This window comes from Geospiza fortis, unplaced genomic scaffold (genome assembly GCF_000277835.1).
Source record: "Geospiza fortis unplaced genomic scaffold, GeoFor_1.0 scaffold237, whole genome shotgun sequence".
NCBI classification, from domain to species: Eukaryota; Metazoa; Chordata; class Aves; order Passeriformes; family Thraupidae; genus Geospiza; species Geospiza fortis.
In genome coordinates, this window is record NW_005054319.1 from 1637350 (window position 1) to 1652742 (window position 15393).

The 15393-nt window shown below is 41.4% G+C and overlaps 1 protein-coding gene across 1 annotated transcript; it reads right to left on the reverse strand.

The window, feature by feature from the left end:
- Positions 1-599: 599 nt before the first annotated feature.
- EIF3B (eukaryotic translation initiation factor 3 subunit B) lies at positions 600-15387 on the reverse strand. The gene is made up of 19 exons (XM_031056538.1): positions 15276-15387; positions 11720-11912; positions 10596-10715; positions 10447-10504; positions 9676-9804; positions 8509-8666; positions 7794-7925; positions 7628-7694; positions 7484-7530; positions 6526-6736; positions 5888-5960; positions 5302-5424; positions 5048-5126; positions 4073-4211; positions 3757-3882; positions 3201-3278; positions 2634-2742; positions 2378-2495; positions 600-1172 (listed from the first exon to the last, which is right to left on the reverse strand). The coding sequence occupies exons 3-18, from the start codon at positions 10694-10696 to the stop codon at positions 2392-2394; spliced, it is 1734 nt and encodes a 577-aa protein (XP_030912398.1). The 5' UTR covers positions 10697-10715; positions 11720-11912; positions 15276-15387; the 3' UTR covers positions 600-1172; positions 2378-2391.
- Positions 15388-15393: the final 6 nt, after the last annotated feature.

Genomic DNA, 15393 nt, shown 5'->3' on the forward strand with positions numbered 1-15393 from the left:
CCTGGGCTTAAGGAAAGCCAGTCAGAAGTGCTCACCTTGGTAATTTCCCTGCCCAGTCCAGGAGAGGAGACAGGAACATCCTCATTCTCCAAAGGCAAGGAACAGGCCAGCCCCTCGCTGCTCTGACAACACCCAGCTCTGCTCACAAATAAAAATACAGAGAAGCTGCTGCACCAGCTCTGAGTACAGTTCTCCATCCTGAGCCTGGAGGGCTTTGGAAATGAAACAGGTACTGTAAGAGGGAATGAAAAGCATGTGCACGGAGCAGTGCTCTGAAGTGTGCAGTTTTCACTAGGAAGATACACCAACCCAGGAATTCCTGAGGCTTTTATCAGTTTGCAAATGGTTTAAGAATCCAGTCATTTTCTAGTCACTCCACCACCATGAACAGGTCAAGGTGACAGATTAAGGAGCTGCACCATATTGTAAAAAACCAAGCAACCACAACAAAAAGCTGGAAGGGCCATGAGGAACCGAGATCTGAGAAAAATCCCAAGGAACCATTAGCCACTCCAGCAAACACACTCTTATTACTGGGTGATTCTTGACTTTGATCATTCAGGGAAAGATTCCCTACAAACAATACACAGCCAGCCTGGTTTTAGTATAGGTCTGCTTTTATTTCCATATTCAGCTCTTTGAGGGAGACATCCTTTCACAATCTGAAAGGAGGAGGGTATAGCCCGCTGTAGTGCTGCTTCAGCACACTAAAACACATCATACAGAAAAGGGTTCTGGTGACTTTGCCCCAACCCAAACGAACACCTGTCCATGCCCTGGGGACACAGAGAGAGTCCTGGAACCCAAACATTGTGTGTGTGAGACAGGGGTGCACTGGTGAATCTCACCTCACTGGCACGAGGCAAAAACTGCCAGCTGGCAAGGACTACACGGGAGTTGGGAAGTAAATACTGGTAGTAGTGGATTTAAAAAGAAAAACAAAAATAATAATCAAACCCTAGAAAAAAAAATAATATAAATTTAAAAGCAGCGCCTTTCCAGTATCTCACTGCAGCAGGCAGCAAGACTTAAAGGCACTACAATGTGTCAGAATGGAGAAAATCTGGTGCATCCACCCTTCCAGAGTGCAAGAATATGGATTAAGAATTCCAAAGTTGATATAGGCTTTTGGAAAACAAACAAACTTCTCTTCAGCACAAGATCTGGTGGAGCTGCAGAAAAACAAAAAAGAGAGCTGAGTTAGTTACTGTGCTTTTATACAAACAGCTCAACCTCAGAAGCTGGGCTGGTGAAAGGCTACACCAGCTTGTGTTTCACCTCCTCCTAAACTCATGTGGTTTAAATCCATACACTAGACAGCTTCTCTCCCTCTTCCTTCCAGAAAAAGATCTCCCATGTATGGAACACATAAACTAGACCCAAATATAGTCAAAGCTATCAAGGTTATTATTTTTCTACACCTCCAAGAGGCACCATGTTGCACCTGAGCTCTTTGGAGGCTGAAGAACTGCAGGGTGACTTACAGCTGCATATTTCCAGTCTCCCCTTCCTCTTCCTTAAGCAAGATCCTAAACAAGACAGAGCAGGAACCCACTGCAAGCTTTAAATCTTGTCAGTGTCTGTGAAAGTTTTTTTCCTCTGCAATACAATGTCAAGCTCACTAAAGGACATCTCCTACAATATGGGCTGGAAGCAGCTTCCATTGCCAAAACTGTCAGTGTCTGTGAAAGTGTTTTTCCTCCTCAATACAATGTCAAGCTCCCTAAAGGACATCTCCTACAATAGGGGCTGGAAGCAGCTTCCATTGCCAAAATAAAACATTAAGAATTCACAAGAAGAAGTTGGGAAAATGCTGAATTAAATACAAGATTTCCCACCAAGCCATGCAAATCAGTACACAAAAATCTGCTACCACGTGATCTCTATCCAACTTTTCTAGAAAATAATAACTGAGTTAATGCAGGTATTTAAACATAATCTCAAAATTTTATCAGCCCACAGACAAATGCTGTATAATCTTTAATACAGTATTTCAACTCTGTCCAGTCTTGGACTAACATGCAAATCTTCCAAAAGGCAAAATTCCAATCTCATACCAACTACAATTCCTCCTACTGACAGAACTTACAGGTTGGCTACACTGTGTTCACAGGCTGACCCTGACTCTGTTGTGGGTTTGATCCCTCTGGCAAGACAAGATTTATAGAGTATTCTACTCAGTACAACTCACAGATTTGACTTTCTGCAATTACTTTTTTTAAAAAAACTTATCTTTCCTAGCCACAGAAAAAACATAAACCAACTCAGAGAACACCACATTCACCAGTGCAACAGACAGACCTAACTCGCTAAAGCAAATTATCAACTCTACAGCAATAGTTGACAGAGTGTTTCTCTCAGAGGTATGTTATCTTACCACAGTTTTATTAATTACTCTGGTTCTGCAAGGGTAATAATTTCTTCATTGATAAAAAATTCCACAGTCTCCTCCTCCCAGTCATCGACATTGCTGTCCAGCTCATCTGTGTCTACCCCTGCAATGGAGAAAACATCAACACTGAACATGGGACCAGCTTTAGCAGGAAGCAGAGGGAGAAGAGAAGGGGCTGAGGGGCCCCATGCCCCTCTGAAGGAGGAGCTGCCGTGGCCCTGCCCAGCCCTGTCTGTCTCACCCCCGCGCAGCTCCAGGCGCTCGTTGCGCTGCTCCATGTACAGCTCTTGTGCCATCTTGCGGTACTTCCTGAACTCCTCCATCATCGTGCGCCGCCGCTCCACCAGCTCCTGCAGGCCACAGAGGGATCTTCAACCAACCTCCCCCTGAACCAAACGCACCCCAGGGATGTTCAACTTCCCCCTGAACCAAACTCACGACCCCAGGCATGCCTGAGCGAGGCAAACTTTGTTCTCATAAAGAACTTCTAGTGACTTAGAAGAAAAAGGATTCTCTTCTCTGATCAGAATGCTATTTTGGTGAGGTGTTCTTTTTTCTAATTGAAAAAGCTTTTCTTGATTTAAATACTGGCTAATGCAGAACTTACCACTTTTGCTTAATGACCTAACAGCAGTTCCTTTCCAGACTCTTTAAAGTAGCACCTCTCTAAACTACCCATTGGGCTAATTCTAACCCATCTGGATCAAATGAACACTTGTGATACAGGAAATGCAACTTATATATCACCAGTACAAACTAAGGATAGGCTGCAAGAGTTCATCAATAATATATTTCAAAAGTGTCTTGCCTTTGAAGCTTTGGACTGGCTCAGACGATCCTTCTGCTCAAATATCTTGGAGTATTTCTTCAGGTCCTTCTTAATTTGCTGTGAAACAGGAAATTTTATTTCAACTGGAGTTTCAGCCTAGCAATTACAACCATAATCTTCTCTAAGCACTCTTTTGGTAGGCCTAAGCAGGCTATGCCCTTCTGAAAAACATCTCTCAGCTGGGCAATCTCCCTTCATTATAATTTTGTGTCTCCTGGCTTATAGATCATACAAGTGCTTCTGTACACATACAACTAGCAAGGTCTGAAGAGCAAAATTCAATTTACTCTTCTTTATACCCTTTCATCATACCCTAACTGTAAGAACAACTGGTAATCACTTCTATTTTGAGCTTATAATACAGTTAATATCTGCAAACATTCCCAGAAGTGAGGTCCCACACAGCAATGTGTTTATTCACACATTCAGGGCAAAAGGCAGTTGTGTAACAAACCTCATCCCCAAGAAGAGGGAGCACACCAAGTATGTTTTATACACAAATCCATGTCAGCACAAAGTCCCTGGAATACCCCACCTTTATCTGATCCTCGCTGAGCAGGGTGGCTGGTCGTGGTCTCCAGAGCAGCTGACAGAACCTGTCTTTGTTGTTTTTCTGAAGCAGACGGCCTTGGAAAGTCCATAACCAATATGCATTGTCCACCTGGAAGAGCAATGCAGCAGCTCAGCCAAAATAAGCTTTAACTTAACACTAGAGTGCTCAGAAATAATGTTTAAAACTGTGGTAGACGTTAAGTCATTCAACCAGGCTTCATTTTCTCTTCCTAATCAATAACCCTTTCCAAAACCACTGGAAGAGCAAGCAGGGGCGGGGGAAAGAGGTGCATCAGTACCTTGTGGCTCCACCAAGACACAGAGGTGACAATGTATCTGCCCGTGGGGTCCCACTCCACATCCGAGGCCGTGTAGTGCTCTGCGATGTTCATCATGGTGCAGTCAGACGTGTCAACAAAGGCTAAGGCACCATTCATGCTGCACAGGCAAAACAGGACTTTGCTTTACACACCAGCACAGCCTGGGCTTTGAAAAACATGCCACAAGCTGCATCTCTACAACTCCTCATTGCAAACCAAGTCTCACAGCAGCCAAGAGAGCAGCCAGGGTCCTGCCAGTCTCTGTGGCTGGAAAGGAATGCGGTGGATAAAAACAAAATGCCACATAAGAATGACACTTGTTTCTATGTTCAGGGACCCATAAGAACACAAATAAATGGGTTAAAGTCACTGTAAAAACAGGTTCTGGGCAAGCTACAGCCAAAATTTAACAATCATATGCTTAGACATAGCAGTGAAGAAGAGATTAAAGAAGAGATTTCTAAGATGAACAGCAGTGCTTGTTTGCAAGCACATAACAGCAAATTTTACTTGAATGATTAACAACAATAATTTTCACTTGCTCTAAAGTGAAACTTCCTTGATAATTCTTTCACAAAGCAGCACTGTCAGTAACAGGTACTGGCCATGAAAGGGCACATGGCAATGACAACAAATGCATCACAAGAGCCATAAGCATGTCCAAAGTGGATTGGCTCAGTCAGATTTAACTTAAACAGCTGGAAGGTATTTTTAAATATCCACTTTTCTGTTGAAAAATGCATTCTTCATCTGCTGTGGCAAAAATAGGAAGCGAAAGATTCCAAGGACTAAGATACATCATGAAGCTGCATCTCTGCTCTGCCTTTGCTTTTGCACAGCTCAATCAGGATTACAGCAACCAGCATTGTCAGGGACACCGAACACTTCTTGGTGAGATACTGTAGTTCTTAACCTCTTTTAAAATCAATGTTCAGCAACCTGTGCAACACTCACCTTCTGAGGCCAGCCAACACCACAAACTGCCCCTGGGGACTCCAGAATATCGTGTTTGCTTGCTGCTTGTCAAAAGTCTCTGAAAAGAAACAAGGCAAATTCAGAAAGAGATCTCAACCCAATGCCATCAATTACAAGCATCAACCCCACTAACTTCTCACAAAGCATCACAAACAGATGCAATTTTGAGTCTATTGCATCTATTACTGTGCAAAATGTTTAGTATCTGCACTTCTCACTTGTTTTTCACTTACTTATGAGTTCTATTTTCCCGTTGTTTTTAACATGGTAAAAGGAAACTGAAATTCGTGGAGTTTCTCCATGCAACACAGCAAACTTGCTTCCATTTGGTTCCCAAGCAAAGGCTATGATGCTTTCTGTAACAAGAGAAGCCAAAACTCTGTTAAAGGACAATACAAACCTCTGATTTCAAGTAGTTACCAAAGAAAACCAAGATACTGAAGAGAGAGAACCCATCAGTTAACAGATCCTCTTTTAAAACATAGGTTGATAAGGCAATTGCAGGGAGTTATCCCCTGTTTCTAACTGTAGCTCTAAGTCTTCCATCATCTACAAAATACATTGCTATTATCAGCCCTACCATTTTGATTAATACCAGACTTTCAGTTCTGTCATTTTCCCAGTCAGTCACAAGCATGAACAGCAACCCAAGTTTTGATTTCTCATTTGTACACGAGACATTCTGCAACATTGAAATCCCACTCTTTTCTAAAGGGTTACATTCCTAATTATGTCAGTGTTGACAAGAATTTCTAAGAAAGACACAAGCATCACTGCAGAAAAGTTCAAACTCAAAAGTAAGGAAATACTTGGCATTACCTTTCATTTCCACCACATCCACTGGCACCTGTTTCTCTCTCATGCGGAATATTTCAAAGTTGGTCACTACTCCCTGTGAAGGCCAAAATCAGCTCATTACCAGCACAAAAACAGCAGAGTAAATAATTTTATCACTAGGCATAGAAGGACAACTTCTCAATTAGTCTGTTAGGACACAGGATGAGAGTGAGTCAAGGTTTACTCCTTTAATGAGAGCAGATAAATACAATATGCCTCCTTACCAAAAACATTCCCAAATTATTCTGATAAAGAATAACTTCAGAATTGTAGAAAAGCACTTTTTTTCAGACTGTTATAAAATTTAATTAAGACAGATGAACATGTGGCACATTATGCAGCTTGACCTACATGTTGTTCAACAGCTGCTTAATTGTGATCAGGAGAAGAAGTGAGGCACAGACCTCACAGAGACCAAGAGGCCACTAAAAGTCAAAGCAAATCCTGGATGCAAACATTACATACATTTTGCTTTCCACATGCTTCAAATTCAAACGGAAAAAATTAAAAATAGCTTTGACATAATATAATTTACACTGCCTTTACTTTATGACAGTACTGTAAGAAAAGGAAGCATGAGGCAGAGCCAAATTTTCCCAGTAAGATCAGAAACCATGTACCTGTGTGCCTTTGGGAGTCCTGTCTACCTTCACACACAGGTAGTCCCCGTTCTTCTGCCAGTGCAGTTTGCAATCGACTACGTTGAACAAATTCCGCACACGAATTTCTTGTCTAGAAGGCAGCTGCATCAAAGTCACTCTGGCTGGGATGTCTTTGTCCTCAGGCACCCAGAAAGCAATTATGTTACCACCTGGAGACCATGAGAAGTCTCTACAGGAACAAAGTTAAAAATACGCCGTTTTAATTTTCAGTTCGATACTACAAGCAGAAACCACTTTCCTCATAGTATCTGAATGTTGCAGACAAAGATCAACTCCCAGTAATAAAGACAGGCACAGATACAGAACTGAGAGCAATTTAATAACAATACCTAAACAGATTTTTAAGCAGCTCTATAAATTTGCTGTATCACCAATGTTGTCTCACCTCTACATCTCACCAAAAAGCAGGGTTTGCACACAGAGTAACTGACAAAGCTCCAAGAACAAATGAGCCAAAAAACAATCCCTACTAAATTACCATGGAGACCATCTCCTTGCACCTGGGTACGCTTAATTTTCTTGCTGCTCTACAGAGATGTACTTTAAAAACTCTCACAGGAGTCAATGTGTCTTGTGCAGACACAGCACACTGCTCTAAGCCAGCACAACCACCTTGTTAGGGAGATATTCCCAAATAAACTGCATTCCAGTCTGGTTTTGTAGACAAGGAACAGAATTCCTAAGATGGATTAAGCAGTACCAGAAAGAGGATTTCAAAGCACAGAATCTACCAAGTGTGTTCATCAACAAGTGAAGAGTTTTTTATTTCTTTTTGCTACTTTGTCCAATTTGACCACCTCAACATGTAAAGCTCTTTGCTCCAGGCAACATAAAGATTGCTCTTGCCATAACAAATCCCCAGACTAAAAGATTCCAGCTAAAGAGCACAGTTATGATTACAAGGGAATAAACTCACCTTATCCCATTGATTTTCAAGCTCTTTTTGTCCAACAAACCCATAGACTAAAATGAGAAAAGGATGAATTTTCAAGTTAGTAACATTCTTACATTTACACACGTATTTCTACTCTCATTATTATGCAAAAAGGCAAGAACTTACAGGTGTTTCATAGATGCTGAGGGTGTCTGAAGTCATTCGAGCAAAGAATTTACCATCATGACTCCATCTAAGCAAGAAAGAAAAAAAATATTAAATTGGAACTGCCTTTTTATTAAATGAAGTCTGGGACCACAACTCTCTACTCTAATTCTGTTTCTCAACTTACTTAAAAATAGGCCAGTGAGCTGAGTTTTCACAGTGGAATCCTCTCTTCTTTTGGCCAGTCAGAATATCCCAGATGATGATAGCCTGAGGGTCATCCTGTGTGTCCATCAAAGGGCTGAAGGTCACTAAATACCTACAAAATAAATAATCCAATTCATTATTGAAACTTCATCTAATATGTCAGTACCAGCAGGCTTTCATTCAAGTAGTATTTAAATACCAGGCACTTTTAAACAGCAGTTTCTCTAACAGGATTTTTCAGGGGAGGGATGATAAAGGAGAAACTTTCCCTGGCATCCCTCTGGCTGAAAAGGTTCTAGATTTATGTGCAAGTCGTCCCATATTGATGTTCAAGGGAGGGGAACTCACCAAATACCCTATGATATAGTTTTGATGTGAGAATAACACTGGTTTCCAACAAAACATAAATTATTGACCTTATCCAACCCAAAGTACAGGGATGCTGGGCTTCTCCATTGAAAGGTAAATAATCTCTTTAATACAAAAAAGCATAAAGCCCAACTGCTTCCAAATATGTTACTTGAAAACTCAAATGAAAATACATCTCAGTCCCAAAATTATTTTACCTTTCTCTCCAGAGCTCTTTAATGTTAAAAAAACCTTAAGAAATTAATTTCAGCACTCCAGATTTGGAGGATGCTGTTCATGCCTCATGCTTTTGACCCCTTAGACCAAACCAACATCATGCTCTGTACCTTTCACAGGGTGAGAAGTCAATGAGCTGCACTCCTTGGTGACTAAACCTTTGAATCTGCTTGAACTTCTCTCCACCCCACAGAGCAATGCCCCTCTGGTGGAACGTAGCCAGGTAAGTGCCTTTGGGGGACCAACGGACGTAGGTCTCTGTCCACCTCTGCATTTAAAAGAAAAGTACACATAGAAGTTTATTTTCATCCTCTGTCCCTAAAAGGGAAAGAATTCATGCATGGCTTGTAGCAGCACATTTTGTAAATCCCTTTACTAACTGAAGATCTCAGGATGCATGGTAACTGTGGAGTTTTATTTCATGCACACAATGTACAGGACCTATTCTTCAGGTTGAAAACTGTCAGTTGAGACCTTTTCAACTTATGGATCACCAAAGAGGTTTTCCAGGAACAGTGACATCCTTTGTGCAATAACAAACCCACCTAACACCCTGGATTTCCTTCTTTCAGCCTTGGCAAGAACATACTGTTCTCAAAAGTAAGGGCAGGTATTTTGAATTTCTGAACAACACAACCTTCAGCTAAGTTAGAGAGATCTGAGCAATACACACCACAGCCAGAGACCATGGTGATGAGCAAATATTCTCACCATCCCAGAGCCACCTTCCTCCTACTGAAATGCACAATGGTTATTAAGGAAAATGCTCCTGGGTCCTAACAGTTCCCAGCAAGTCCAGTGCCTGCAGCAGACAGGCAGACTAACTCTCCTTTTTTATGCCATTACCAAACCAGCTATTCCTCTTTAACACCTCTGTGGTCAGCACAAAAGCAAGGAGTCATCTGAAGCAGCAAACATAAGCACATATTCAGCTCGAATGAATAGTGCGCCTCAAACTCTGACTTTGCACTCTCAGGTCTTTCTGAATCACCTATAACAGAGAGATGGAGGAAACTAATGGGCATCATAGACCAGTTATTAAAAAAAACCAAACACCACCACAAACTCTTAAAAAGTTCATTTCCCAGTTCTCTTACCAAAGCAGCTAAGTCTAAGTCTAAAGGATATGATTTCACCACTCTTCACGAGGAAGAAAAAAAATTTCAGCAATGGGAAAAAGCCTTTTTTTTTTTTTTTCAAATTAAAAAGCTGCAATGTCATAAAATGAAGGAAATTGGCAGTGTATCTGCAATCTCCAGCACTTCCAGGACACTCACTGCTCTGTCCTCAATTTGAACAGGTTCCTTGATGTCATTCCAAAAAATGGATGTCCGGTCTCCTGACTCAAAGATCACACTGTACTGATCCCTGCAATCAGGGTCTTCCAACCAGTATCTGAGATTCCCCTGAGAAAAACAGAGCAAAAGACTGTTAGTGAGTCCAAGACCAAGTCAGCAAGTTCCACTAATTAGTATCCACCTGGCAGGGGGAAGCTGGTCTTACCAGAAAGTGCAACTTTGGGATCTTACCACTGCAAACAAGTTTTTGATGTGAAATAAACAATTCCAGTTACTGGATGCTGAGAGCACACCATAAACAGGTGAACCTTCAAAGTGTTTTGATGATGTTTAATACTTATTTTAAACAGGAAGTAATTTGGTTTTTAAAGAAAAAGCAAACTATTGTTTCTTCCACCAGCCTATTTACAAAGCAACCGGTAACAAACACCAAAGTTTGCCTCAAACAATTAAGAATATAAAAAGAGGCTTTTGAAAATCTATTTTTAAATGACTTCTGCAAAATTATTATTCTCTCTTAAATAATAAGAGTAAATTAAGCTTCACACTGCATGCAACTATTAAGCAGAAGCACTGAGTTCCTCCCATCAGTGCATGGTGGTGAGCATGAAGGAACAGCAGCATGTGATCAGCACTGCTATTTACAACACATTAACACATGGTTTCTATTTTCACATGGACATTTCAGCAATGAAGTAACCATTCAATATTAAGCTGAATATTCTTTCCACTTTTCCAAAAATTCCTTACCAAATCCTTAAATGGCTGTTTCTCAGGGATTTCCCACTCATCACTGATTGTCATGTACCTGAAAGAGCAATTTGGTTGGTTACACTCCATGCAGGGACTCAGGATTAGAATCCCCAAATTGACAGATAACACACAATTGCTGCACTCACTTATCAAAGTCAGTGAAGAGGTTAACTCTGAAAGTGTGCTGCTTATCCAGTTTGTATCCATCTGCATTCTTCACAGCATCCACAGCATGGGAGGGAGACATGTACTCCAGGAAGATGTACCTGCAAGGAAGGAAAACCAAAGTAGAAGACACTGTTGACTACACAACAGGCTCAAAATAAAGAAACAATGGAGATGAATTAAGAATTCAGTACAGAGCATCTACAAGATAACTTCTTGTCTTGTCCTTAACCAATTAGGGTCCAAGAGCAAATTAATCCCCATTCTGGCCACAGGCTCACACACATTTTTTAGCTCTCTAGGCCTGACCTCAGTTAATCTGATATCCTTTCTGAAATGGGCCAGACAGAGCAGTGAATGCAAGCTCAACACAACCAGGACAACAGTGAGAGACAGGAACATGCAGGTTACATCCACAGCTCCTCCCATAAGAGTAACAGGTCATGTTTAGGAACTGGAACTTGCTGTCACAGGCATCTCAAAGCACCACTCTTGTTTTTCAATTACAGAACTCAGATTTCTTCTGGCCACTTAATCCAAGCTAGCTTGCAGCCCAGCAGACTCAAACTGATGCTATCCTGAACACCATCTCAAACAGAGGCATGAGTACAGAGTAATTTTCATGCTGACCTTATAGAAGCAACAATCCCTCCACTCCAGAAAACTCTTTTTATGCCTTGTAAAGTATGGATTCCTTCAATACTCAGAGAGATACTGACAGTCTATTTTGCAACAAACAGTCCAGCCATTGCTACTAAGTTTTTAGCTCAAGAGGATCTTTAACTTCTGCCATAGCAGAAAACGAAGAAAAAACTCCCCATGTAGCACAGAAATTTGTCTCCAAACTCAGCTAAACTGTTTCCCTGATTAATCCCCACCACCCTCCACTATGGAGCCTAATGAGCTATTAATCTTCTCAGTTCCCTCAGGAACTTGTTTGTCACTGAGACTGAGGTGAGGACTGCACAGGCTGAGGTAGAAGAAGGTGACAATAGCAACTATGAGGTCACCATAAAAACTGGCCATAAAGTATCGACACCAAAAATCAAAGATAAGCCAGAGCTGTGTTTCAGTCCTTTTTCCAGTCGGAGTTATCATGACTTACCCTTTTGTTTTTCCATCTGCTTCTGGATAAAATTCGTTGATAATTTTACCAAACTTGGAGAATATTTTGTGGATGACATTCTTCAGTTTCTCCAGTCGGTCTGGTCCAACCTGGGGCACATTATCCACAACAATCACCGAGTCTATTCCATCTGCCTCCTGTGGCTGATCTTTCAGGACGTCACCAAGCAGCTCTGCAAACACAGCACAGACAGGAAACTAAGGCATTGCTCACATCATGAAGGAGGGAAGACAAAGATGAAAAGAACAGTGGAAGTAAGAAAACAGAGACTTGAAATTTCAAGAATCACTTAAGAAACTTGGTAGTGAATGAACACTGTCAGAAAAACAACTGAACAACACCCCAACAGCACACTCTGACTAAGCTGTGGTTTTATGGCAAACTCTGAGCACCCAACTCTTGAAGTCTTTTTTCTTAAAAACATACTGTACACACAGAGGCTGTCAATGCTTGCTCTATCAGTTTTCTTTCAGGAGATGGAACTGGCTCACAAAGTCCCCAAAACTGACAATAGCACAGACAAATGTATGATTTACTACCTGACCTCTGACCGGTCCTCCTGCTCAAATTATAACCAGATGACTTTGATAAAAATAAATGTAACCTGTACCTCCCTCCCAAATTACACAAGTTTTTGCATAATTCAAAACTATCCACCATACTGGAAGTTCTGCCTGTCTCAGCATCACTGTAATTAAGAACTCACACTCCATCTAAACCTTTAATTAAGCACAAAAACGAAGGTCTAAGGCAAGACACTGAAAGCCATATTTAAGCTTTGTGAAGACAAGCACACATCTTTTCACACTGGATAGTCTTTGAACTTATTAATTCCTGAATATCTGCAGTAAGCTTTAAGATTATGTGAAGATCACTATGAAGTACAAGACTACAGAGAAAATAAGTTCACACCATCATACCTTTGAATTAGGTAAAATCTGGAGAGTGAGACTATCTATAGCATGGACAGACTAGGAAAAAAATCCAAACAGATGTAGAAAGACTTAAAATATGAGAACAAACTAAAAAAAAAGGTGTTGTATATGCTGATATCTTGAAGACATTAGATTTTTGATGGTTTTGTAATTCATGAATTTTTTCTGCCCAGAAACATCACTGGAAAGATCTCCAGCAATGAAGAAATACGAGAAACATGCTTACTTTGAATTTCAAACTACTAAAAAGTTGCTTTCGACAACTTTAAGCTTCAACAGGTTATTACACATTAAGCTTCCTACTGATCTGGGGCAACATAAACCACAAATATTTAGCCCATTACCACCAAGATTATGCAGCATCCACAGAATGTTGTTGTTTGTAATGTTTATCACTCAAAAATATTCTCTCCATGTGCATGCAGGAGCTACAAATAATAATATAAAATATATAAAATGAAAGCATGCCCCACAAGGACATTTCCACAGGAGTCTATTAGTAAAAGGAGAAAACCAAAGTAAAACACAAAAGGGTAATTTTAAAGGCTCCTTTAGCCTTTTTTTTCATAGCCACTTCTCACAAAAGATTTTAATAAATCAGCAGCCAAATATCCTAGATTAAGGAAGTGTTTGCTGGTCTCAGTTTAGCAGTCTGTGTAACAGCTCTTTGAACTTTTACATTTGTTTCTTAAAGAGACTTTGGCAAAATGGCCTTGGAGTTGGATCATTTTTGCTAAGTGCCTGCTTAACACACTTTGTGTACATTTAGGATTGTTGTGTTCAATTCCTTCTTGGAAACTGGGCACATTTTCCATCCCCACCTACTTTGTTGCTAATTAATTTGGTTAACTTCTCAGCTGTCTGAAATCCAGTGTTAGTGGCTGAATTACACCCTGCATTGAGTCAAAACTTAACAAACTGAAGCCAAATTCCCACACTGTGCCCTTAAATCCAAATTATGAACAAAGGAATCTTCAAAGAGCCAGAAGCAGGTTCAGCCAGCTCCTGCTGCAGCCAGAAGGGAAGCAGGGTGTGGTGGGTGCAGGGCTATCTCCAGCTGGCAGCATCTGAAGGACCACTGTCATTATCTGAACTGAATCCCTAAGTGGGTGTCCAACACATCCCTTCTGCTTTAACTCACACCAGCTGCTCCATGGCAACACCTCCCGGGGAAAAGGAGAGGCAGCAAAGGATCTGAGATGTTCCAGTGCTGCAGCTGGTCCATCTCACAGGTGCTCCTGAGCATCTGAGTTATCCTAGCAGTGAAAGAGCCTTGGCTGGGTCACACTGGGCTGCTTTTCTCCTTGGGGAGGCACCAGAATAATGGGAAAGGAAGAAGGAAGCTCAGCTAGAAATACACACAGATATAAAGCCAGACCAGCAAGAGTGACTAAACTTAATCCCTGTAATTCAGCCACTACTAACACTGGATTTCAGACAGCTGAGAAGTTAACCAAATTAATTAGCAACAAAGTAGGTGGGGATGGAAAATGTGCCCAGTTTCCAAGAAGGAATTGAACACAACAATCCTAAATGTACACAAAGTGTGTTAAGCAGGCACTTAGCAAAAATGATCCAACTCCAAGGCCATTTTGCCAAAGTCTCTTTAAGAAACAAATGTAAAAGTTCAAAGAGCTGTTATACAGACTGCTAAACTGAGAACAGCAAACACTTCCTTAATCTAGGATATTTGGCTGCTGATTTAATAAACTAAACAAAGGACTGGAACACAAGAATTCACCTGCATCACCTGTATTCCACTGCCACTTGAGATAACTGGCTGATTTACAATCCTGCGCTTTAGAAACATCTTTCCACTTTTAATATGTGCAACAGATCCTAAAATATCACAAATACTGAACAAATAAAGGGGAAACAAGTACTTTTCCTATTCAAAAACTAAGAAAATTTATCATCTGGAAAGACTCATCTGAAAAACGCTAAATTAGAGTTCTAAATTCTGTATTGCAAGCCCATGTGTAACATTTATTGTCAGTGCAGTTACACAACAGTTTGGTCATTTTAAAGCAGTCAATATCCACTACAATTAAAAGTGCCTGGCCTGACATTTTTAACTGCCAGAAACGATTTTTCCCTGTTTTCTTGCCACAAAGCACCTCCATCAAATCTTCACGAGCAGCAACTCTCCTCAAACCCTATTCACCTACGGATTTCATCCTGGGTGCATGGAAAAAACAAAAACTATGAAACATAGTTGGTAACCACCACATCAGCCATTTAAAACTTCTGTTTCTACAGCTGAGTTTAACTAATGGAGGCAAAAGGAAGGGAGACGAGCTGGTGATTCCACTCAGAGGGCAGCCCACACCTGAAGTGTAACAGCGGTTTTAGAACCACTTTGACAGCAGCGTTGTGCGGGGCAGAGATAACTGAGGAAGAAGATGATTTAAAATTGACAAAGGTTTTAGAACAGCAGAGTTGTGCGAGGCAGAGATAACTCATTAAGGAGACGATTTCCGAAGCACAGCTCCGATGTGGATGTGCAGCTGCCCCGCAGCAGGGCCGGGGGCTGGGGACACGGCGCTCCCCGGCCCGGCCCCGGCTCCCCGGGGGCTCCCCCGGCTCCTCCCGTCCCGCACCTTCGTCACTGATGTCGTCCACGAAGTCCTCGGGGTCGCTGAAGGAAATCTCATCCTCGGGCTCGGCCGGGGCGGCGGGCGCGGCCTCCCCGTTCTCCTGCGCCGCGCCGGGCTCGGC